Below are 19,382 nucleotides of genomic sequence, written 5' to 3' on the forward strand. Positions count from 1 at the left end.
AATCTCTAAGGTAACTCTCCTCTGAAAATCATAGTAGCTTCAATGACAATTCAAGATTTTCTTTTTAAAAGATTAGGACTTACCATTGAGGTTTCTTATGTATTATTTGGCTGATGTATAAATTAATATCTTTCTTCTGGGAGAATGCTAATGACAGCTTGATTTTTTTTTTTAAGTGGTTTGCTTTTGATATTTGTTGAGTGTAGAGTAAGATTTAACTTGTGGCCTCATTGAAATCACATGGGAGGTCATGTGCTCTTATAGTGTAAGGGTTTGAACTCTGGAGTCAGACAGACTTGGACTTGAATCTTCTGTTCACTAATTTTGTGACTTGGGTATATTCCTTAACATTTCCAAGTCCAGAATCCTTCTGTAAAGTGGGAACTAATTAAATTTATCTTTCACGTATTTTCTTGGGAGAATTAGCTATTGTGTTTAAAAAGCACAGAGGAGGCATTTAAAAGTATTAGTTTTCTTCTTCCATTTCTTTGTCTCCTTTCCTCATCCTTGTTATTGGAACCACAATATAGCAGTTGTCATAGAAAGTCTTATGTTGGCAATTAGCTTTTCTTGTTTTGTTTCTGAAGAAAGGGTTCCCAATAAGCTCTTTTTAGGAAGGGGCATGGCCCTTTTATCACTTGTAATATTTAGCACTAGTTATTTCACACACTATAATTTTACAAAGTAACTACTGGTTGATTAATGATTAGGGAATAAGGTGTTTTGAGTAATTGAATAGTCTGATGATCTGATCACCAAATATGTGAATTCTGTATGGGAAGACTTTGGAAACAATAAAATACACTTAACACTAAAATAATACTGAGTAGAACATCATCATCCTTTGGTGGCTCTGAAGATTCTTTAAAATCCTGTATTGTCTCAGAATCATAATTTTAACTATGAAGTTAGATATAATAATAGAAGTAATAATGATAATTGTTATAGCTGACATTGACTGAGCACTTAGTAAGTGTTAAGGGTTTTATGTGCATTATCTCATTTATCCCCTCAATAACTCTCAGAAGTAGATAAATTATGATCCCCTATTTATAGATGAGGAAGCATGTCTAGTAGGATTAAGTATCTTGTCTAAGTTCATGGAGCCAGTCCCTGATTGGGACCTACACAGACATCTAATGCTAAAACCAGTGCTCTTATGAACCACTCAAATATTGATTTGAATCATAATTGCCCCCAGGACATTGAGTATTACTTTTTATTTTAAAACAAAATGCTTGATATTACTTCAGTCATTTGCCATATTTTTCTTTTTTCTCTTTCTTTCTTTCTTTCTTTCTTTCTTTCTTTCTTTCTTTCTTTCTTTCTTTCTTTTTTCTTTCTTTCTTTCTTTCTTTCTTTCTCTCTCTCTCTCTCTCTCTCTCTCTGTTTTTCTTTCAGAGAGAGAGAGTGAGAGCAAGCAGGGTGGAGGGTGGGAGAAGAGGGGCAGAGGGAAAAGGAGAGAAAGGGAATCTTTTTTTATTTTTTAATTTTTTTTATTATTTATTATTTTTATTTTTTTTAGAGAAAGGGAATCTTAAGCAGGCTCCATGCTCAGCTCAGAGCCCAAGGCGAGGCTCGATCTCAGGACCCTGAGATCGTGACCTGAGCTGAAATCAAGAATTGGATGTTTAACCGACTGAGCCACTCAGGCGCCCCTGCCATATTTCTTTTTTTTATTTTTATCCATGCCATATTTCTTATAAAAGTAGACTATAGACCAGCTTTCCAAATGAGAATTTATTCTACTACTCTAAATGTTGTGTGATAGAAGAAACATAAAATGTTTAAGCATATTAACTTGGTAAATCTGTTTGTATTTATAAATTATCTTTGTTATTGTTAGGTAATAGTCAAGGGTTATCCATTTTTAATTCAGATGAATTGTATTATTTCACCGGTGAGGTGACTACAAAAGAAAATGTCCTAAATTAGGACAATAATAGTACCTGCCTCATAAGGTTGCTATGAATATTAAGTGTGAGATACATATAAAGGCATTTAGCACAGTATCTCACATATAATAGATAACTCAGTGTTATCTTTTAGTAGTAGCTCTGCTGTCAGTGGCTGTAGACTTGGACTGCTAACACTGTCAAATACAAGAAAAGCTTTGCAGTGAGCCCTAGTGGAAGCAGTCTTACTGTACTAGAAGTAATTCCTGTATACTGATAGGAAAAAAGAAGGATAATATTAAAGGTGTCCTAAAACATTTGTCTCACTTGAATGCCTATAAAATCCAATAGATGGCCTTGGTGATGCCAATAACCATAGGAACATTTGTACATGATGTTATTCCATCTATGCCTAAGCATTACTTTAGACTTGAACCTTTTCTATGGGAATCATGCTTCTTCTGGTGCCTGGAAAGCAAATTGGAGGTGTGTCATACCTATGCCTGTTTACTTGGAAGGTGCTTCCTGGCAGTGACTTACTCTTCCCAGGAGATGAATCTGCTCTTAACAGCTGGTACCTTCTTCTGAGTCTTCGCTGTAATTATTGAAGTAAATGTCATACAACATATTTGGAATGTGTTTTTCATATGATGTACATTTCTCTGCCATCCTTATGGCAGCCAATTAGTGACGAGACTAGAGATGGAAATCTAAATAGTGAACTTCTCTTTCATTTAGAATGCTCTTAAGACTGCTGCTACTACAACTCTAAAAATATTTTGAGATTTTCAGCTCTTAAGGGATTAATTTCTTCAGTAGTAGAGACCTATATACTTCTTACAATTAAACCTCTATTGCTTTTTTTTTTTTTTGTATTTTAGAGATATATGTCCATAAATGGAAAAAAAGATGGGCTTTGGTTTCAGATAGAGCCAAGTTCTAGTTTTGGCTCTGCTACTTACTAATTGCTGATAATCCTTAACTTCTCAGGGACTCTGCTTTCTCATCTGTAAATTGGAAATGACAATATTTTTTTCCCAGAAAGCTGTTAGTGTTGAATAGCAAACAATATTTACGAAAGATATAAAATAACTAGTGTAGTTTACGGAAGATTGTCAATAACAATAGTTATGATATCATTTTACTTCCCAGTGGATTATAGTTCAACTATTACTTGGGGAGTATATACTCTCATAAATAGAATCTTTGAGAAATTGCCAACTCTGGAAAAATTGACTTTGCAAATGAATTCTTTTATACAAATGTTTTTCCCTTTTATATTAAAAAATTTCGATCTGGGCAGCCTGGGTGGCTCAGCGGTTTAGCGCCGCCTTCAGCCCAGGGCATGATTCTGGAGACCCGGGATCGAGTCCCACATCAGGCTCCCTGTGTGGAGCCTGCTTCTCCCTCTGCCTGTGTCTCTGCCTCTGTGTGTGTGTGTGTGTGTGTGTGTGTGTGTGTGTGTCATGAATAAATAAAATCTTTAAAACATTTTTTTCGATCTATGTAAGTTGTTAGAAATAAAACATTTATAAAAGAGTGGCTTTACCAGATATTCATTTAAACAAAAATGCACCCATACCTCTCTGACTTATAGCCATAGCTTAGATAATTATAACTACTATAAGAGATGAAAATCAAAAGAAATAATGTGCGCAAACATTTGGATGATACTTGAAACAGTAAATATACACTAAATGTCATTATTCAAAACAAGGGTTGGCAAATTTGTTCTTCTATAAAGGACTTGCTCTGGTAAATATTTTAGTCTGAGGACCATATTGTCTTTATAGGAACTACTCAACTCTGCTGCTGTAATGAAAATAGTCACACAAATATATAAAAAAATGCATGTTGCTATGTTCCAATAAATTTTTACTAAGTTTGGCAAGTCATTTGTCAACCTCTAATTTAAATTTAGGCTGAGAAGAATCATCACAAAGTATTGGACAGATCAATCTTAAGAAAAATTGGAATATTGCTTTATAGATGCTGTACTCTCTGGAGGTTAGCTGAGAGTTCACTATGTGTTTTCTGCCTCTGGAGGAGGTACTAAAGATATAAGAACAAATAAAACAAGCCATTAACCTATAAAGATTTCCTTCAAGTTTTAAAAAACATATTGATCATAAATTGGCATAAAATAATATATTTGATGGCTGGATATTAGTAGCTGAAAGAGATAAAAGTACTAATTCCAGAAGATATGTACAAAAGTTTTTTTTTCTCACTAAATTTTAAGTTTGAAAAACCTGCAGATATGGAAAGTTATAAGGAAAACACCAAAAAACCCACTGTAATTTCACTACCCCAAGCTAACAGCTTTCAATACAGGATATGTTCCATTCCAGTCTTTTTTATGGCTCTTCGATGCATAATTTATATACCATAAAATTCACCGCCTGGAAGTGTGTAATTCAATGATTTTATTTTACAGAATTATGCAACCATCATCAGAACCCACTTTTAGAACAGTTATCCTTTTTCATCTTAAAGTAAAATTGACATAAAACAAACTGCACATAATTAAAATACATGATTTGATATGGTTTGACACCCCCCCCCCCCCCCCAGGAAATTGTCGTCACAATTGAGACTATGAATGTTTTCCTTTTTTTCTGCCTCGTCCCCTTCCACTCCCAGGTCACCACAGACTGCTTTTTTAATTACTTTAGATTAGTTTGCATATTTTTAGAAGTTTATAAATTGAACCACATACTATATACTCTTTAATGTATGCTTTCTCTTACTTAGCATGATTGTTTTGAGATTTATCCATGTTTTAGCCTGTATCAATAGTCATTTCTTTGTAATGCTAGACAGTATTCCATTGTATACATATGCCACAACTGTTTATCCATTCACCTCTCTCTCTCTCTTTTTTTTTTTCATTCTCTTCTTGATGGGCATTTTGGTTGTTTCCAGTTTTTGCTGCTACAAATAAAGCTGCTAGGATAATTGTACATAACCCTTTGTATGGACATTTACTTTCATTTCTCTTGTGAAAGTACCTAGAAGTGAAATGGTTAACTTGTATGCTAGGTATATGTTTAACTCCTTCAGACACTATCAAACTGTTTTCCAAAGTGATTGTAACATATTCCATTCCACATTGGCAGTGTAAGGGAGTTCTAGTTCAACCTTACCAATACCTGCTATAATTTGTATTTTTAATTTTAACCATTTGAATAGGAGTTTTAGTGATATCTCATTGTGGTTTTAATGTGTACTTCCCTAATGACTCATGATACTAACCATCTTTCATGTGCTTATTGACTGGCTACTCATATATCTTCTTTGGTAGCATATCTGTTGAAAAATATTTGCCTCAGTTGTTTTCTCCTAGAAGTTCTATAGTTTTAGGTTTTACATTTAGGTCTATGATTCATTTTGAGTTAGAAATATAATGGATTTCAGCACTGTTTGTTGAAAAGACTACTTTTTGCATTGAATTATCTTTATACATTTGTCACTAGTCACTTGTCCTTATACCTGTGTGGGTTTGTTTCTGGATTTCCCTTTTTATTTTAATTAATTAACTAATTTTAAACTCCCTTTTTTATTTCACTGATCTACTTATCTATCTTTTTTTTTTTCTACTTGTCTATCTTAAAGCTGGTACTATACTGTCTTGATTACAGTATCTTTATAAGTCTTGAAATCAGGTAGTTTTAGTATTCTAACTTTGCTCTTTTTCAAAATTGTCTTATCTGTGTCTTTTGCTTTCCCATATGTTCTTTGACTTGTAGAATACGTTTGTCAATTCTACAAAAAAAGTCTCTGGGATTTTGATTGGAATTGGATTGAATTTATCAATCCATTTTGAGAGGATTGATAGCAATACTGAACCTTGTGACCCACAAAAGGCATATCTCTCTGTTAATTTAGATCATCTTTAGTTTCTTTTAGCAGTGTTTTGTAATTTTAAGTGTATAGGTATTTCCTATATTTTTTCAGATTTATTCCTAAGTTTTATATTTTATGATTCTATTTTAAATGATATTTCTGTTACTTGCATATAGAGATATAATTGTTAAAATATTGATCTTGTATCATGCAACTTTGTTTATTAAATCCACTTATTGGTTCTAGTAGCTTTTCTATAGACAATCCTTTTTAAATTTTTATTTATTTATAAAAAAGAATTTAGGGATCCCTGGGTGGCGCAGCGGTTTAGCGCCTGCCTTTGGCCCGGGGCGCGATCCTGGAGACCCGGGATCGAATCCCACATCGGGCTCCCGGTGCATGGAGCCTGCTTCTCCCTCTGCCTATGTCTCTGCCTCTCTCTCTCTCTCTCTGTGTGACTATCATAAATAAATAAAAATTAAAAAAAAAAAAGTTTAAAAAGAATTTATCTGATAGAGAACATCAGAGAGAGAGAGAGAGATCACAAGCAGGTGGGAAGGGTTAGAGGGAGACGCAGGCTCCCTGCTGAGCAGAGAGCTCGAGTTGGTACTCAATCCCAGGACTCTGGGACCATGACCTGAGCTGAAGGCAGGCACCCAACTGACTAAGCTACCCAGATGCCCGATAATTTTTCTTTAAAGTGTATGTTTTTTGACATGATCACACTGTCAACAGAACTTTGTATTCTTCATTTTCACTTAAATTTTAAAAATAAATATTTCCTCAAGGTATAAAAACTCTTTGTAAACATTAAAGTTAATAGTTGCATTATGAATCAAAATTTAGTTAGTTACTATTTTTATTTTTTTAGAGAGGAAAGTGGGGAGGGGCAAAGGGAGAGGGTGAGAGAGAATCTTAAGCAGTCTCCATGTTTAGCACAGAGCCTGACTTGGGGCTCGATCTCATGACCCTGAGATCATGACCTGAGCTGAAATAAGAGTCAGAGGCTTGACCAACTGAGCACCCAGGTGCCCCAATTAGTTAGTGTCGTTAATATTATTTCTGTTTTTCTATATACAAAATGCAGTGACAAATGTCATCATGATGTATATGGTGAATTGCTATCAAAAAGCTTATACCGGTTGTAACTTTGTACCAGTAATGGATGAAAATAACGAGTTCACTGATTTATATCCGTACTGAGTACTCTCACAATTTAGTCTTTGCTAGTTTATTTTAGTAGAATGGTATTTCATTGTTTGTACTTTCTGTTTCTTTGATAACTAGCCAATTGGTTTCTCATGGGTTCATTAATATTTTGATTATCCTGTTACACATTTTCTGTTTGTGTTCTAAGGAAATCCATTCCTAACTTTTGTCTTTTTTTGGCCCAAAATATAACTTAAAAATTCACTTTTTTGGTGGTTTTTTTTTTTTTTTTAATGCTTTCATGGCAGCTGTTTTTGGGGTCCTTCTTAAGGACTAGATTGAGTTTCTAGATAGTGGTCACTCACAGGTGGCCAGTTTGATGTTTTAAAGCTATAGCACATTAACTGCTCCTCCATGCCCCAAGTATTAATTAAATGTAAGTGGCTGCTTCTATATGTACTTGTGTGTTTTCTTTTAGAAATGAACTAATTTGAAGATATTTCTAAAGGAAGATAGTGAATTTAAACCAACTATTGCTTGCTATGGTAGTGAGGAAAAACCACTCCGAATCTACCTAAGCTCTTTCCCCTTGTCATTTGTGACCTAAGATGCTCTCTGGATGTTTTAGCAAAGTGATAGACTATTCCCTGACTGCTGTGGCAGCTGTTTTTTTTACTGTCAGGCCTGTGTCAAAATAACTGAATCACTTAAAAGAAAAAAAAATGCTGTTCCAAATAACAGAGATCAGAGGTCTCTTATCTGCCTGTGCTTGTGAGTGGAAGGAACGAGCAAGGGAATATTTTCTTTAAATATGGTGCACTGGTGCTGTGAAGTACTTTGGCTAATTTTCAAGACATTGTGCAAGTTGAATGTGAGTTGGTGTCATTGCTGTGATACCATGGTGAAGTGTGGATTTCTTTTCAAGTCCTCTTCTTATCTGTAGCAGCTGTGCCACCAAACATATTCAAAAGGGTGACCTTCTATCACTATGTCCTAGACTGGGTTTAATAGGCATGTGCGCAATATGTTTCTCTGTGGGACCATCCTGGGTGAATCCCAGGTCCTGGGACAGAGCCTAAATTACGCTTGTAACCCAAACCTCTGTCATCATCAATTCTCGGCAGCATTTACTGGCATGTATGGCAGCTGAGAAAGTGGGTCCTGCGCCAGAGGGAATGTAGGGGAAGTGGTGGACAGCAAGTGATGAAAAGTGGGAAGGGGGAGCAATGTGGAACAGAGGCTGATAATTAATCAAGACACCAAGTTCAAATGAGGGCACAGGAAATGCAAGCCAATTGCAGTGAGGCTCTGAGAACTGGGGAAACCCAGCTGGGGAGGGTGGTTAACCTTGGAGAGCCTGGCAGAAGCAAGGGTCAGGTGTAAACCACAGGAGTCAGCTCTGTCAAATCAAGGATGTTATGGGGAAGGAAGGTAGGGATGGCTCACAAGGGCAGTGCAACCCCAGGGGTCTAGGGAACAGGAACTGATGGATGATTCTTTACGGCCATGTTGCAAGGATGAATCCACTTCGATTGCTTTTGTAACTTCACTCAAGATTGAAAGTCCATGTCTTCAACCCTTCTTTGTTCAACAATATTCATTAGTGCTTATGGTCAGCACTGTTCAGGCACTGATAAGGCATCAGTGAAAAAAAAATGGCCCTTGTTCTCATGGAACTGATATTCCAGTGGGAGAGACAGAGAATAAACAAACAAATTTATTTTTTTTTAAAGATTTTATTCATTTATTCATGATAGTCACACAGAGAGAGGCAGAGACACAGGCAGAGGGAGAAGCAGGCTCCATGCAGGGAGCCCGACGTGGGATTCAATCCCGGGTCTCTAGGATCACGCCCTGGGCCAAAGGCAGGCACCAAACCGCTGCACCACCCAGGGATCCCAACAAACAAATGTATTGCCACATGGTGGTACTTACCATAATGAAAACCCCAGCCAGAGCCAGGTGATGAAGAGTGATGGGGTGGGAGAGGTGAGGGGTGTCATGTTTAGATATGTGATAAGCTATGGCTTCTCTGAGGAATGATATTTGAGTATAGATCTGAAGAGGTAAGGGAGTGAGCCACATGGTATGTGGGAGAACAGCATCTGATTGGCCTGGGTTGGTTACCTGTCTACCAATGAATAATGGAGGACAGGGCCCCATGAATGCCAGGCCATTGAGGCTGTGCAATGAAAGGTGGGTCGTTCCTAAAGGAAAATGGAATTGCTTTTGCCAAGAGAAAGGATCATAGAAACTGAACAGATAGAAAAGATGTCCACCCAGTTGAATCTGCCCATAAATTAAGAGAATGAATGAGAAGGAGAGTTTTTTGTTCTCCCAAGAGCTAGGGACAGCAGGAATGAGGTGGAAGGAGAGGCCTTTGGCAGTAACATGGTGGCTGGGACTTCTGACTACATTCCAGTAGTTGATACAGAAGGAGAGAGGGAGGAAAGGAGAGTGGGGGAGACAATCAAGTGCTCAGTTGAGCCCAAGGACTAGTGCTCTGACTTCCCATTCTCAATGTCATGGCCTTTCCTCAATCACACAGTGGAAATGACTTGTTTCTCTACTGCCATGTGGACAACAACAGCAAGAGCATTTCTAAATACCACTGAATGGTAGGGGAAGCTGTTGCAATGCTGCCATCCATCCCCACTGTCCTCAGAGGAGAGCAACTCGGAGCCTGCACAAAGCTGGGAACCTAGACCCCTGGGTGGGACTAGTTTGAGTCGATGGTGGTCACTCTTCTCTGAGGTAGTTGCACCACTAGGTCACTTGTAATTCCCTAAACAGGCCATGCACTTTCAAACTTGCACACTTTTGCCCATATGGGTTCCTCAGCCTCTAGTGTCCTTTTCCCCTCATTTTTGCAGGCTTATGTCAAAAGTCATCTTTTCTGCAAAGGCTTCCCTGGTCCTCCCTCCTCAGCTAGTTGCTATGAATCATTCCTCTCCCATGGTCCATGGCATATTTCTGGTGCTTGTTGCAGTTACTCACTGGGTCTTGAATCATAGTTGGTTTTACCTGTTCCTCTTCTGGATGACTGTGCCCATCTTATTGATCTTTGCAATGCTACCTCCTTGTCCCAGGGCCAGGCATCACAGAGCACATGGGTGAGTAAGTGACTTTTGATCTGGCAATGTGGAGCCCTATTCACTATTTGGGATTGAGGCTTGGAAAGAGGTGACTAGTGATCTGTGATACTAGGATCTTTGCTGATTTTGATTGGACCCCTGGTTTCTCAAGTCCAGCAAGACTTGTGGCTGGCTGGTCACTATTAGGAGTTCTGGAATCATTTGTGATTCAGGAGCAGGTTAAGTTACTGAACGTGGACTCTGTAGAGTTCAGAGAGCTGTTCCCCTAGTTGCTTCTGACCCCACAGAACAACCCTATTTGAGATAATACCAATGTAGTCAAGTTGGGTTTTTTTTTTTAATATTTTATTTATTTATTCATGAGAGAGAGAGAGAGAGGCAGAGACACAGGCAGAGGGAGAAGCAGGCTCCATGCACCGGGAGCCCGACGTGGGATTCGATCCTGGGTCTCCAGGATCGCGCCCTGGGCCAAAGGCAGGCACTAAACCGCTGAGCCACTCAGGGATCCCTCAAGTTGGGTTTTTGTGATCAGGAAGGAGGAGTATCTTTTAACTCTGCCAGAAATGGAGGTGTCAGCTTCAAGAAGGGACAAAATAGGTGCAGGCAAGCTTTGCAGGATGCTATTAGCCTCCTCTCTCGAGTAGCCATTGGGAAGGTCAACCCATAGGACCCTCCCCGGGCCAGGTTGGAACTGGATGAGGAAGAGCACTCTGGTGTATGTGATTTAGTCTGTGAGCCTGCCTTGTTTTAGAGTCAGTGCTTATTCATCAGAGATCTGAGACTTAGAACTCACATTTTGTCATTATTGGATCATGTGAGATAGCAGTCATGGGGTCCAGCTAATCAGACATACTATGTGAAAATTAGCCTTGAGCCCAGGGGAGAATTAACCCTGAATCTTTCAAACTACCATCCTTAACTGGCTGGAAAAAGCCATGCAGGGCAGCTGAGCAGAATTACAGAGACAGTGGGGGAGATGGGCCTGGATGAGCTATGAGGCCAGCTGTAATGAGCTATCACCAAAACTGATCACAAAACAAGCATAATATAAGAGAAGACTAAGATAAACAAAGATTGTTAAAGGAAGTTATTACCAGAAGATACAAAAGGAGAGAGAAAGCACTGAATGTGAAAAATAACATAAAATTCAGGAATATAACAAAGATTCAAAATTTAAAACCAAGAGAGTTTATAAAAATAAAAAATTAGCCTAGAGTCACTTGAGTGTCTCAGTCAGTTAAGCGTCTGCATTCAGCTCAGGTCATGATCCCAGGTGTCCTGGGATCAAGGTCTGTATCGGACTCCCTGCTCAGCGGGGAAGCTGCTTCTCCCACTTCCTCTGCCCCTCCACCTGCCTGTGCGTGCTCTCTCTCTCAAATAAATAAATAAAATCTTAAAAAAAAAACTTAGCGTACTATAAATAGGGCTAAAAACATAAGCAAACTTACTTAAGATATGAGAAATAGAAGGCAACAAATAATTTGAAAGGAAAACTTGATAGTTAATTTTAGATTGAAATTTTTCTGAAAAGTGTTTTAAAAAAGACAAAACACATTCCAAAAAAAGTAAGAGAGCAGCAGCTAAAATATTTTATGAAAGTATTGAAAGTACTGAAAGTAAAAAAGTGGTATTAAATTAGAATAAAGGATAAATCTACAGGAGGAGAAAAATGAAAACTGTAAAGGTAAACGGGATTAAAAAGAGGAGTTAATGTGCTTTAGGGATGCTTGGGTGGCTCAGTGGTTGAGTGTCTGCCTTTGGCTCGGGTTGTGATCCTGGGGTCCTGGGATTGAGTCCCCCATCAGGCTCCCTGCAGGGAGCCTGCATCTCCCTCTGCCTATGTCTCTGCCTCTCTCTCTGTGTCTCTCATAAATAAATAAAATTAAAATCTTAAAAAAAAGTTAATGTGCTTTAATGTAAAGAAGAATAAGTGATCACAAAATAGGGTGAAAGATTATTTAAAAAGAAAATGAAAATGGAAGGTCTAAAGGTAAAACAACTTGGGGAAAGGTAAGTGAAGGATTCACATGATGGAGGCAGGAGAGGAGACAGTTATAAGTTGTTGTTGGGTCAGCCTTTCTCAAAGGTTGTTTCTTTGTCAGATCAGCCATGATGTCCAAGGTGAGGGCCAAGAGCTGGCCCCACTCTGTTGAAGGAGCCATTAGGCCTCCTTCATTTCCTTATTTTTTACCTTTAAAAATATTTTATTTATTTATTTGAGAGAGAGCACGCATGCTGGGGTGGGGAGGGACAGAGGGTAAGAAGCAGACTCCCTGCTTAGCATTGTCTTGACACAGGGCTTGATCCCAGGATTCTGGGAACATGCCCTGAGCTGAAGGCAGACACTTTATCGAATGAGCCACCCAGGTACTCCAAAGCCCCTTTCACTTAATAGTGGCTTCTTAGCTCTACAAAAGCTCACCCAGCTGAGATTGGTTTGGGGTGGGGGATTGTAATTCTAAGATTGGAGTCTAGTTCTGTGCAGCATGTGTAATAACACAAGGTTGATATAATCTTCAGAGTAATAGCCCCAATCAGAAATTGGTGATAGGAAGCAGCTAAGGATTATTAAAGGAAGTATGTCAGAGCCACATGATGACACATCCTTGAACCATAACAAATGTTCCAGAAGAATTTATTGACATAAGAAATGTTTGAGGTATTATATGAAAAAGCACATTATAGAGCAATAAGTACTGTATAATTCTAGCTACTTAAAACAATTATACAGTATATGAATAGTAAAAATATTTATTACTATTATTACCATCATTATCTGGATGGTAGGGATGGATAGTTGGTGATTTAAAAAAATTTTTTGTGTGTTCATATTATATTTTATAATCATTAGAGAAAAAAACCCTAAAAGTTATTTAGAAAGAATAATAGCCACAGGCATATTCTCAGCTTCAGGAAGATAACTCTATACTGGCCTTTGTGTGAGGAAAAAAAGGTCTGGATATTCTCTTTTCCCACTTCCATCTGCCCAGGCCATTGTCAAAACTAACTCCTGGATCAGAATTAGGATTCCAGAAATTATAATTTATTAAGGTAATATAAAGATAAGTATGTCTTCTGTTAAATAATGTATGCATTTGGCTTATATAAAATTAATATTTAATTAATTACATGTTAATTTATTATATTAATTAATGTTAATTTAATTAATATTTAATTACTTGTTAGAGAATGGATAGGTGATCATTCAACATATAAAAATACAACTTAATATTTCTTCATGTTTGTTATATCCTTAGCACTTTATATGCATAATAAAAGCAGGGATTCGAACCCAGGAGTTTGTAGTCTGTGATTTAACCACTGCATAGTACTGTCTCCTGCTGTCAAGGAGAAAGAGTTACTTCAAAAGATAAGATATAAACATTTGAGGAAAGAAATAAAAATGAAGAGCAAGGCATACTTTATTTCAAATGAATGGAATCGTCCAGGGTTCTCTCAAAGGGAAATGAAGCTGAAATGTATACAATCCAGGGAGAATGTAGCACAGTCCACTGGGGTGCAGGAGGAAGATTCTCCAGATGAGTCTGATGTTCTAAAGGACAACAGCCAGCAGCAGCTAAATAAAGGACATGATTTGAAACCCAAATATAAATACATATACAATCTCTAAAGTTCCTTGCTTTTGGATGCTGTTAACCGGGTTTAACTGTGACATATATGTGGTATGACTGAAATTAGACCACTCTTGAAACTTGGAACTTCTAGATTTATTTCTATTGCTAGTTCGATGGATAGCCTGTACTCCCAGTATAAGCTTCCCATCATGAGAGAAAACCAATGACCGTGTACTCAGATCTGATGAGACACAGTCATAAAACATGAAACTGTCCACTTGATAGCAATTAGCTAATATCTCAAGGGGTGATATACACTGAAAACAACTTTTATCACTGATATCTACTGTTGTTAATAATGACAGGACATTCACAGACTGGGAGTGATGAAGGAAATGAGCAATGGGAACAAAATGGGTCGAGTGCCTGCTACATTGCTTTGTCAGTGAACGCCACTGGCAAGATCCCTGCCTTCCTGGAGCTTATACTCTAGTTGAGGAGGACAGCTGATAACCAAGATGAACAAAGGAAATATAGAGTGTGTTGGGTGGCAACATATGCTCAGGAGCAAAAGAAAGCAGAGGAAGAGTGGGAAGAATGAGGAAAAAGTTTTAAATTTTTAGATAGAATGGACAACCAAGCAAGGCCACAGTGAGAAGGCACTGTTTGAATACCTATCTGGAGGGAGTAAGTAAGGGAATGTACCATGTGGCTACCTAGGGGAAGGGCCTTACACCCCCTCCTCCCCCACACGCAGAGCAAGCACTAACACCCCCACATGGGAATGTTCCCGAAAGGCTGAAAAAGAGTAAGAAGGTCAATTTGACTGGAGCAGAGAGATAATAGGGAGCCGTGCCAATGTGTGGGTAGGTCTTTATAACCACACAAAAGGATTTGGGCTTTTATTGCAGGTGAGGTGGGAAGCCACTTGGGAGGGTGTGAGCAAAGAAGTGACATGACCTAGCTCATGTTTCTGGAGGGTTGTTAGGGCTGCTGTGTTGAAAATTCATTGTAGGGAAGGAAGGCCAGAAGCAGGGATACCAGTTGGAAGGCCTGGAGCAATTTTTCAGATGAGCGACATTAGTGGCTTGGGCCAAGCTAGAGGCACGGAGAAGGAGCTGCTTATTGGATGTGATTTGATGGTAGAACCAGCAGAGTTTACTGATAAATTAGGTGCAAGCCATGAGAACGAGGCTGGTGGTAAATACACATTATGCAGAAAAGTACACTGTGGGCAAATGTTTAAAATCTTTTACTGATAGGCATAAAGCACTGGATATATAATATGTCATCCACTGGAATGGACAATATGTCATCTACTGAGATTCTGAGGAGTTAGAAAAACCACTTAAGGGAGGATGAACAGTGCTGGACTTGGTTGGGCCTTGAAGAAAAGGCAAGATTCAGACAGACAGGAAGGCCTGGGGGTACTGTGGGTCCTTGAGGCAAGACAAGTGGCTTTGCCCAGGTCTGTTCTGAGAGTCAGTCTGCATGGAGCCCTGAGCGCAGGCAGTAGGTTTGAAGATGGAAATGGCCACGGGAGGCCAACTTGTCCTACCCTTGAACTCCAGATAGAGCAGTTTAGACATTTTTTAGGCAGCTGGGGGAGGGGGAGTGATTCGGAGTTTTGGACTGGGAGAATGAGTGATATGAATTTGCATTGACAATTTGCCCCTCTAATAAGCTCTGAATAAGTTCCAGTAGTTAATCAATTCATAAATGTTAGCTCAGTGGCCAGAATGGTTTATTTACTCAGTGGGACCATGTCAACCAGTTATTCTCTATCTCTAGTGTTATATACTTACTGATTTATAGATATAGCATATGTAGGATAGTTGTGACACTATATTATATATTGTATAATATATAGTACAATTATGTAGATATCTGTATATACTTATTGATGAGAATGGTTCAGTGGGCCTAAGTGTTTGCCATATATTATAAACATTTTTCTTCTGATTACATAGCTGCATTTTATAAAGCTTTCTCTGTATTTTATAAAGTACTTAAGGTTTTTTGGTGAATGTTATTTAATTGGTTTTCCATTCACTGTATAATTGTGAGGTCTTGCCAGCACACATCCTGCACACTGCTGCTTGGCATTCCGAGATGCTGCACTCAAGTGCCCCAGGCATAAACAGTATGGTGGAAATACCCTTTTCCCTGTCTGTGTTTGTAAGACAGTCTCTTTCATGCCAGAAGAACTATTTTGGGAAGATGATTCATGTCACATTTTGGCCTCATTACAGTTTTAAGTTGTAAATGGTGCTGGTTTGCCTGGAGGTGTAAACATAAATTTTATCTTCATATGCATATTGGAAAACCTGGGACTGAAAAAGCAGTTTTTCTTCTTGAGTTCCGTTTCAGGCTATAAACAGAGAGGTTAACAAGATATCTATCAAAATTCTAATTTTAATTTTATTAAGAGCATGCTTCCAAAAGAATACTGATTCCTTGTGGCTGTGCTTCCATTCTCCACTTCCAAACACAGATGGAGAAGCCGAAGCACCTAACATCTTATTGTTACAAGCAGATGATTCTGTAAAATAGATAAACACTGTGCTTTCTCCTTTGAAATAGTGTGAAAAGTGAGAGCAGGTGTTAAATTACTGTCTGTAGTTATAAGTAACAGGAGGTACAAGTTTATTCAAAGTTTATTGAGGTGCAGAAGATAAAGTAAGGTGAAGCTATTCTGATTAGTTCAATTTGCTTTTTGGTAAATATAGTGCTATTTAAAGGATATGGCAAACTGTTATTTATTCAGTGGTTTAAATACATAATGGCAACAGAAATGAGAAATATGTGACCCCTGAGTTTATCATGCCAACAACACAGAAGTATCCTAAATGTATTTATAGATTTCTCCCCAAATAAGTAATTTTTAACAGGAAAAAAAGTGGGTTTGTAGTGTGGCTAGAGTTTTCTGTGACTTTCAAGGAATATCATATCCTATATGAAAATTTAAAAATTGTCAAGATTATTATTTTTTATTTGAATCACAGCAGTGAAAACAGTATAAAGGAATGGCAGTGAATTTATTGTTATTTTTTTGCTATAAGCCCATTTTGATGGCCAAATTTTTTTGGATAGAATGATACCCTTTCTGATCGACTGACACAATCCCTTTAGTGGAATGTGCTTTAAGAAATTATTTTCTAATTCAGGCTGTGAGTTGGTGTTGTTTGGATCTTTTCCCTCATGCCATTTAAGGAGATTTATTGATCTTTAAGATTCTTCAATTAACAGTAAACCAAATGCATTGTGAGCTCTTCTTTGATTCCAAAATGGTGATTTGAAAAGTTCCTTCATTCTGCTGGAATCTTCCAGCTGTGACAAGTGACATTTACTTTTTTTCTTTTTCTTCTTATCTTGAGATGATCTTTTATTTATTTAGTTTTTACTCTTGAGACAACTTTTATCTTCTCTGGGTTTTCCAGTGACTTCTCATTAACTAGCACTTTCAGATATTTGAATTTAGTCAGTCTGGGGTGGGGCCTGAGCACTTATATTTAAAAAAAAAAAAAAAAAAAAAAAGCAACTGAAAAGCTGTCCAGAGATGATTCTCATGTTCTAAAAGGATAACAGACAGCAGCTAAATAAAGGGCATGATTTGAAACCCAAATATAAATATAGACACATATCTAAAGTTCTTTGTTTTTGGATGCTGTTACCTGGGTTTAGACATATATATGTGTGGTATGACTGAAATTAGACCACTCTTGAAATTTAAGTAATATGTTGCTGTATTTCACGTTTCCTCTTCTGTTTTCTCAGCCATCATGTATGTCATGGGAGCACTTGGTCCTGCAGTGGGATATTTATTAGGTGGACTTCTTATTGGTTTTTATGTCGATCCCAGAAATCCTGTTAACCTTGACCAGAATGATCCTCGTTTCATTGGAAACTGGTAAGAATTGTTTACTAAATTTTTCATTCCACTTACTGTTATTGATAGTTCAAGTCGTAGTACCCTTGTAGTTAAAGGGTAGTTAATTTTCTGCCACGGGAATATGAAAAACAGCTTAAAGTCATCTAGAAGGGAGTGGAAGGCAGAACAGTAATCCCCCAGAACTATCCATGTCCTAAAATCTCCAGAACCTGTGAATGTGTTGGCTTACATGGCAAAAGATACTTTGCAGATGTGATTGTTAAGGGTCTTGAAATTGGGAGGTTATCCTGATGTTGGGTGGGAATGGGCCCCGAATAATCACAAGAGTCCCTATCAGGGAAAGAGGGAGGCAAGAAGGTCAGAGTAAGAGAAAGAGATACAGTGATTACAGCAGAGGTTAAAGCAACATCCTTTGGAGATGGAGGAAGGTATGGTGAGCCAAGGAATGCTCTCGGGGCTCTAGAAGCTAGGAAACCCAAGGAAATAGGTTCTTCCCTAGAGCTTCCAGAGAGAATTCAGCCTTGCCAACCCACTTGAGACTTCTGACCTCCAGAGCTATAAGATAACTATAGCTTAAGTTGTTTTAAGCCACTCAGTGTAGAGTAGTTTGTTATAGCAGCAATGGGAAACTAATGCTGAGGGCTTGGGAGCACCAGCTTAATCCACCTTCTTGGGGGTTGAGGCATTTTTTGCTATAAATAGCAGAGTGTAGGGACGCCTGGGTGGTTCAGTGGTTAAGCGGCTGCCTTCAGACCAGGGTGTGATCCTGGAGACCTGAGATTGAGTCCCACATCCGGCTTCCTGCATGGAGCCTGCTTCTCCCTCTGCCTGTGTCTCTGCCTCTCTCTCCCTCTCTGTGTCTCTCATGAATAAATAAATAAAATCTTAAAAAAAAATAGCAGAATAGAGGAGGAGAAGTTGGCTGTGTTGGGGCTTTCCTGGGCCCTGGGGTCCTAGCTTTCATTATCTTTTCTGTGCCTTTTAAGAAATATTTTCTTCCCACTTCCTTATATCTGTGTTTCTGCTTTGTCAACCTTCCCGGACAGCCCAAATCTCCAGCCCCCCCACCCTTCCATTGTCACATTCTTGGTGAATCTTTTCACCCGTTAATTGTTTTTCCAACATAGTGCTGGAGAGATTTAGCTCTTCTCTCACTTGCTAGCCCTTAATTGTTTTGCTAAATAAGACTTAGAATGAGAACTCCAACTTTGGATGTTAGGTTATTTATCCACTTAGCTGGGACTGTGTTTCAATTCTTCATAACCCTCAACTTGAACAGAAGTGATTTAGTCATGATAGCAAGCGCTAACCAAAAAGTGTTGGCTTCCTGAATTCATTTAACGTGCATTAGTAATAGGTATACATTCATAAGACACGTTCATTTTATAACAGAATAGTTCAGGATTCGAAATTAGTGTCAACTAATTACTTTCAAAAGAGTTTCTTAGAGCACTGTGTTATCTCTGCATTTCATTATAAGATAATCCCATAACTGAAGTACGTGGGAATAATGCTTAACGCCGTCTGTTTTCAAAGTGGTTAAGAAATATTAATTAAGTTACATCACACTTCTTATTTTCATAAGCAGTGCTCTTTGAAGATGGATGTGCTAAGATCTAGATGAACCTGAGCTGGTGGAAAATTCAAATCGTACAAAAGGAAGTTCCCTTGTCAGCATTAGGGGAATAACACTGGAATTTTAAGTTCTTCACCAATAGTGAAATTTTTGGACTCAACTACTGTTTTCTTTGCAGTTCTGAAATAAATCAGAGCAAGGATTTTTTTTTTTTAATTCTCAGAAAAGTAGATCATTAAAATATGTTTGTGAACATTCAGTGTATATTCTGTGTTCTATATAGGTATCCGTGAAAAGAGTATGGCAATAAGGGAACATCTAGAGGGAGGGAGAAAAGGGAGGAGGACCAACTTG

At 38.1% G+C, this 19,382-nt stretch overlaps 1 protein-coding gene across 3 annotated transcripts in view; it reads left to right on the forward strand.

The window, feature by feature from the left end:
• Positions 1-19,382, forward strand: part of SLCO5A1 (solute carrier organic anion transporter family member 5A1) — a 140,590-nt gene that overhangs the window by 35,356 nt on the left and 85,852 nt on the right. For all 3 annotated transcript variants that reach the window (XM_072804317.1, XM_072804318.1, XM_072804316.1), the window contains exon 3: positions 17,338-17,470. In XM_072804317.1, coding sequence (XP_072660418.1) covers positions 17,338-17,470 — 133 coding nt within the window. The remainder of the gene's footprint in view (positions 1-17,337; positions 17,471-19,382) is intronic.

The sequence above is a fragment of the Canis lupus genome, chromosome 28 (genome assembly GCF_048164855.1).
Source record: "Canis lupus baileyi chromosome 28, mCanLup2.hap1, whole genome shotgun sequence".
Lineage (NCBI taxonomy): Eukaryota > Metazoa > Chordata > Mammalia > Carnivora > Canidae > Canis > Canis lupus.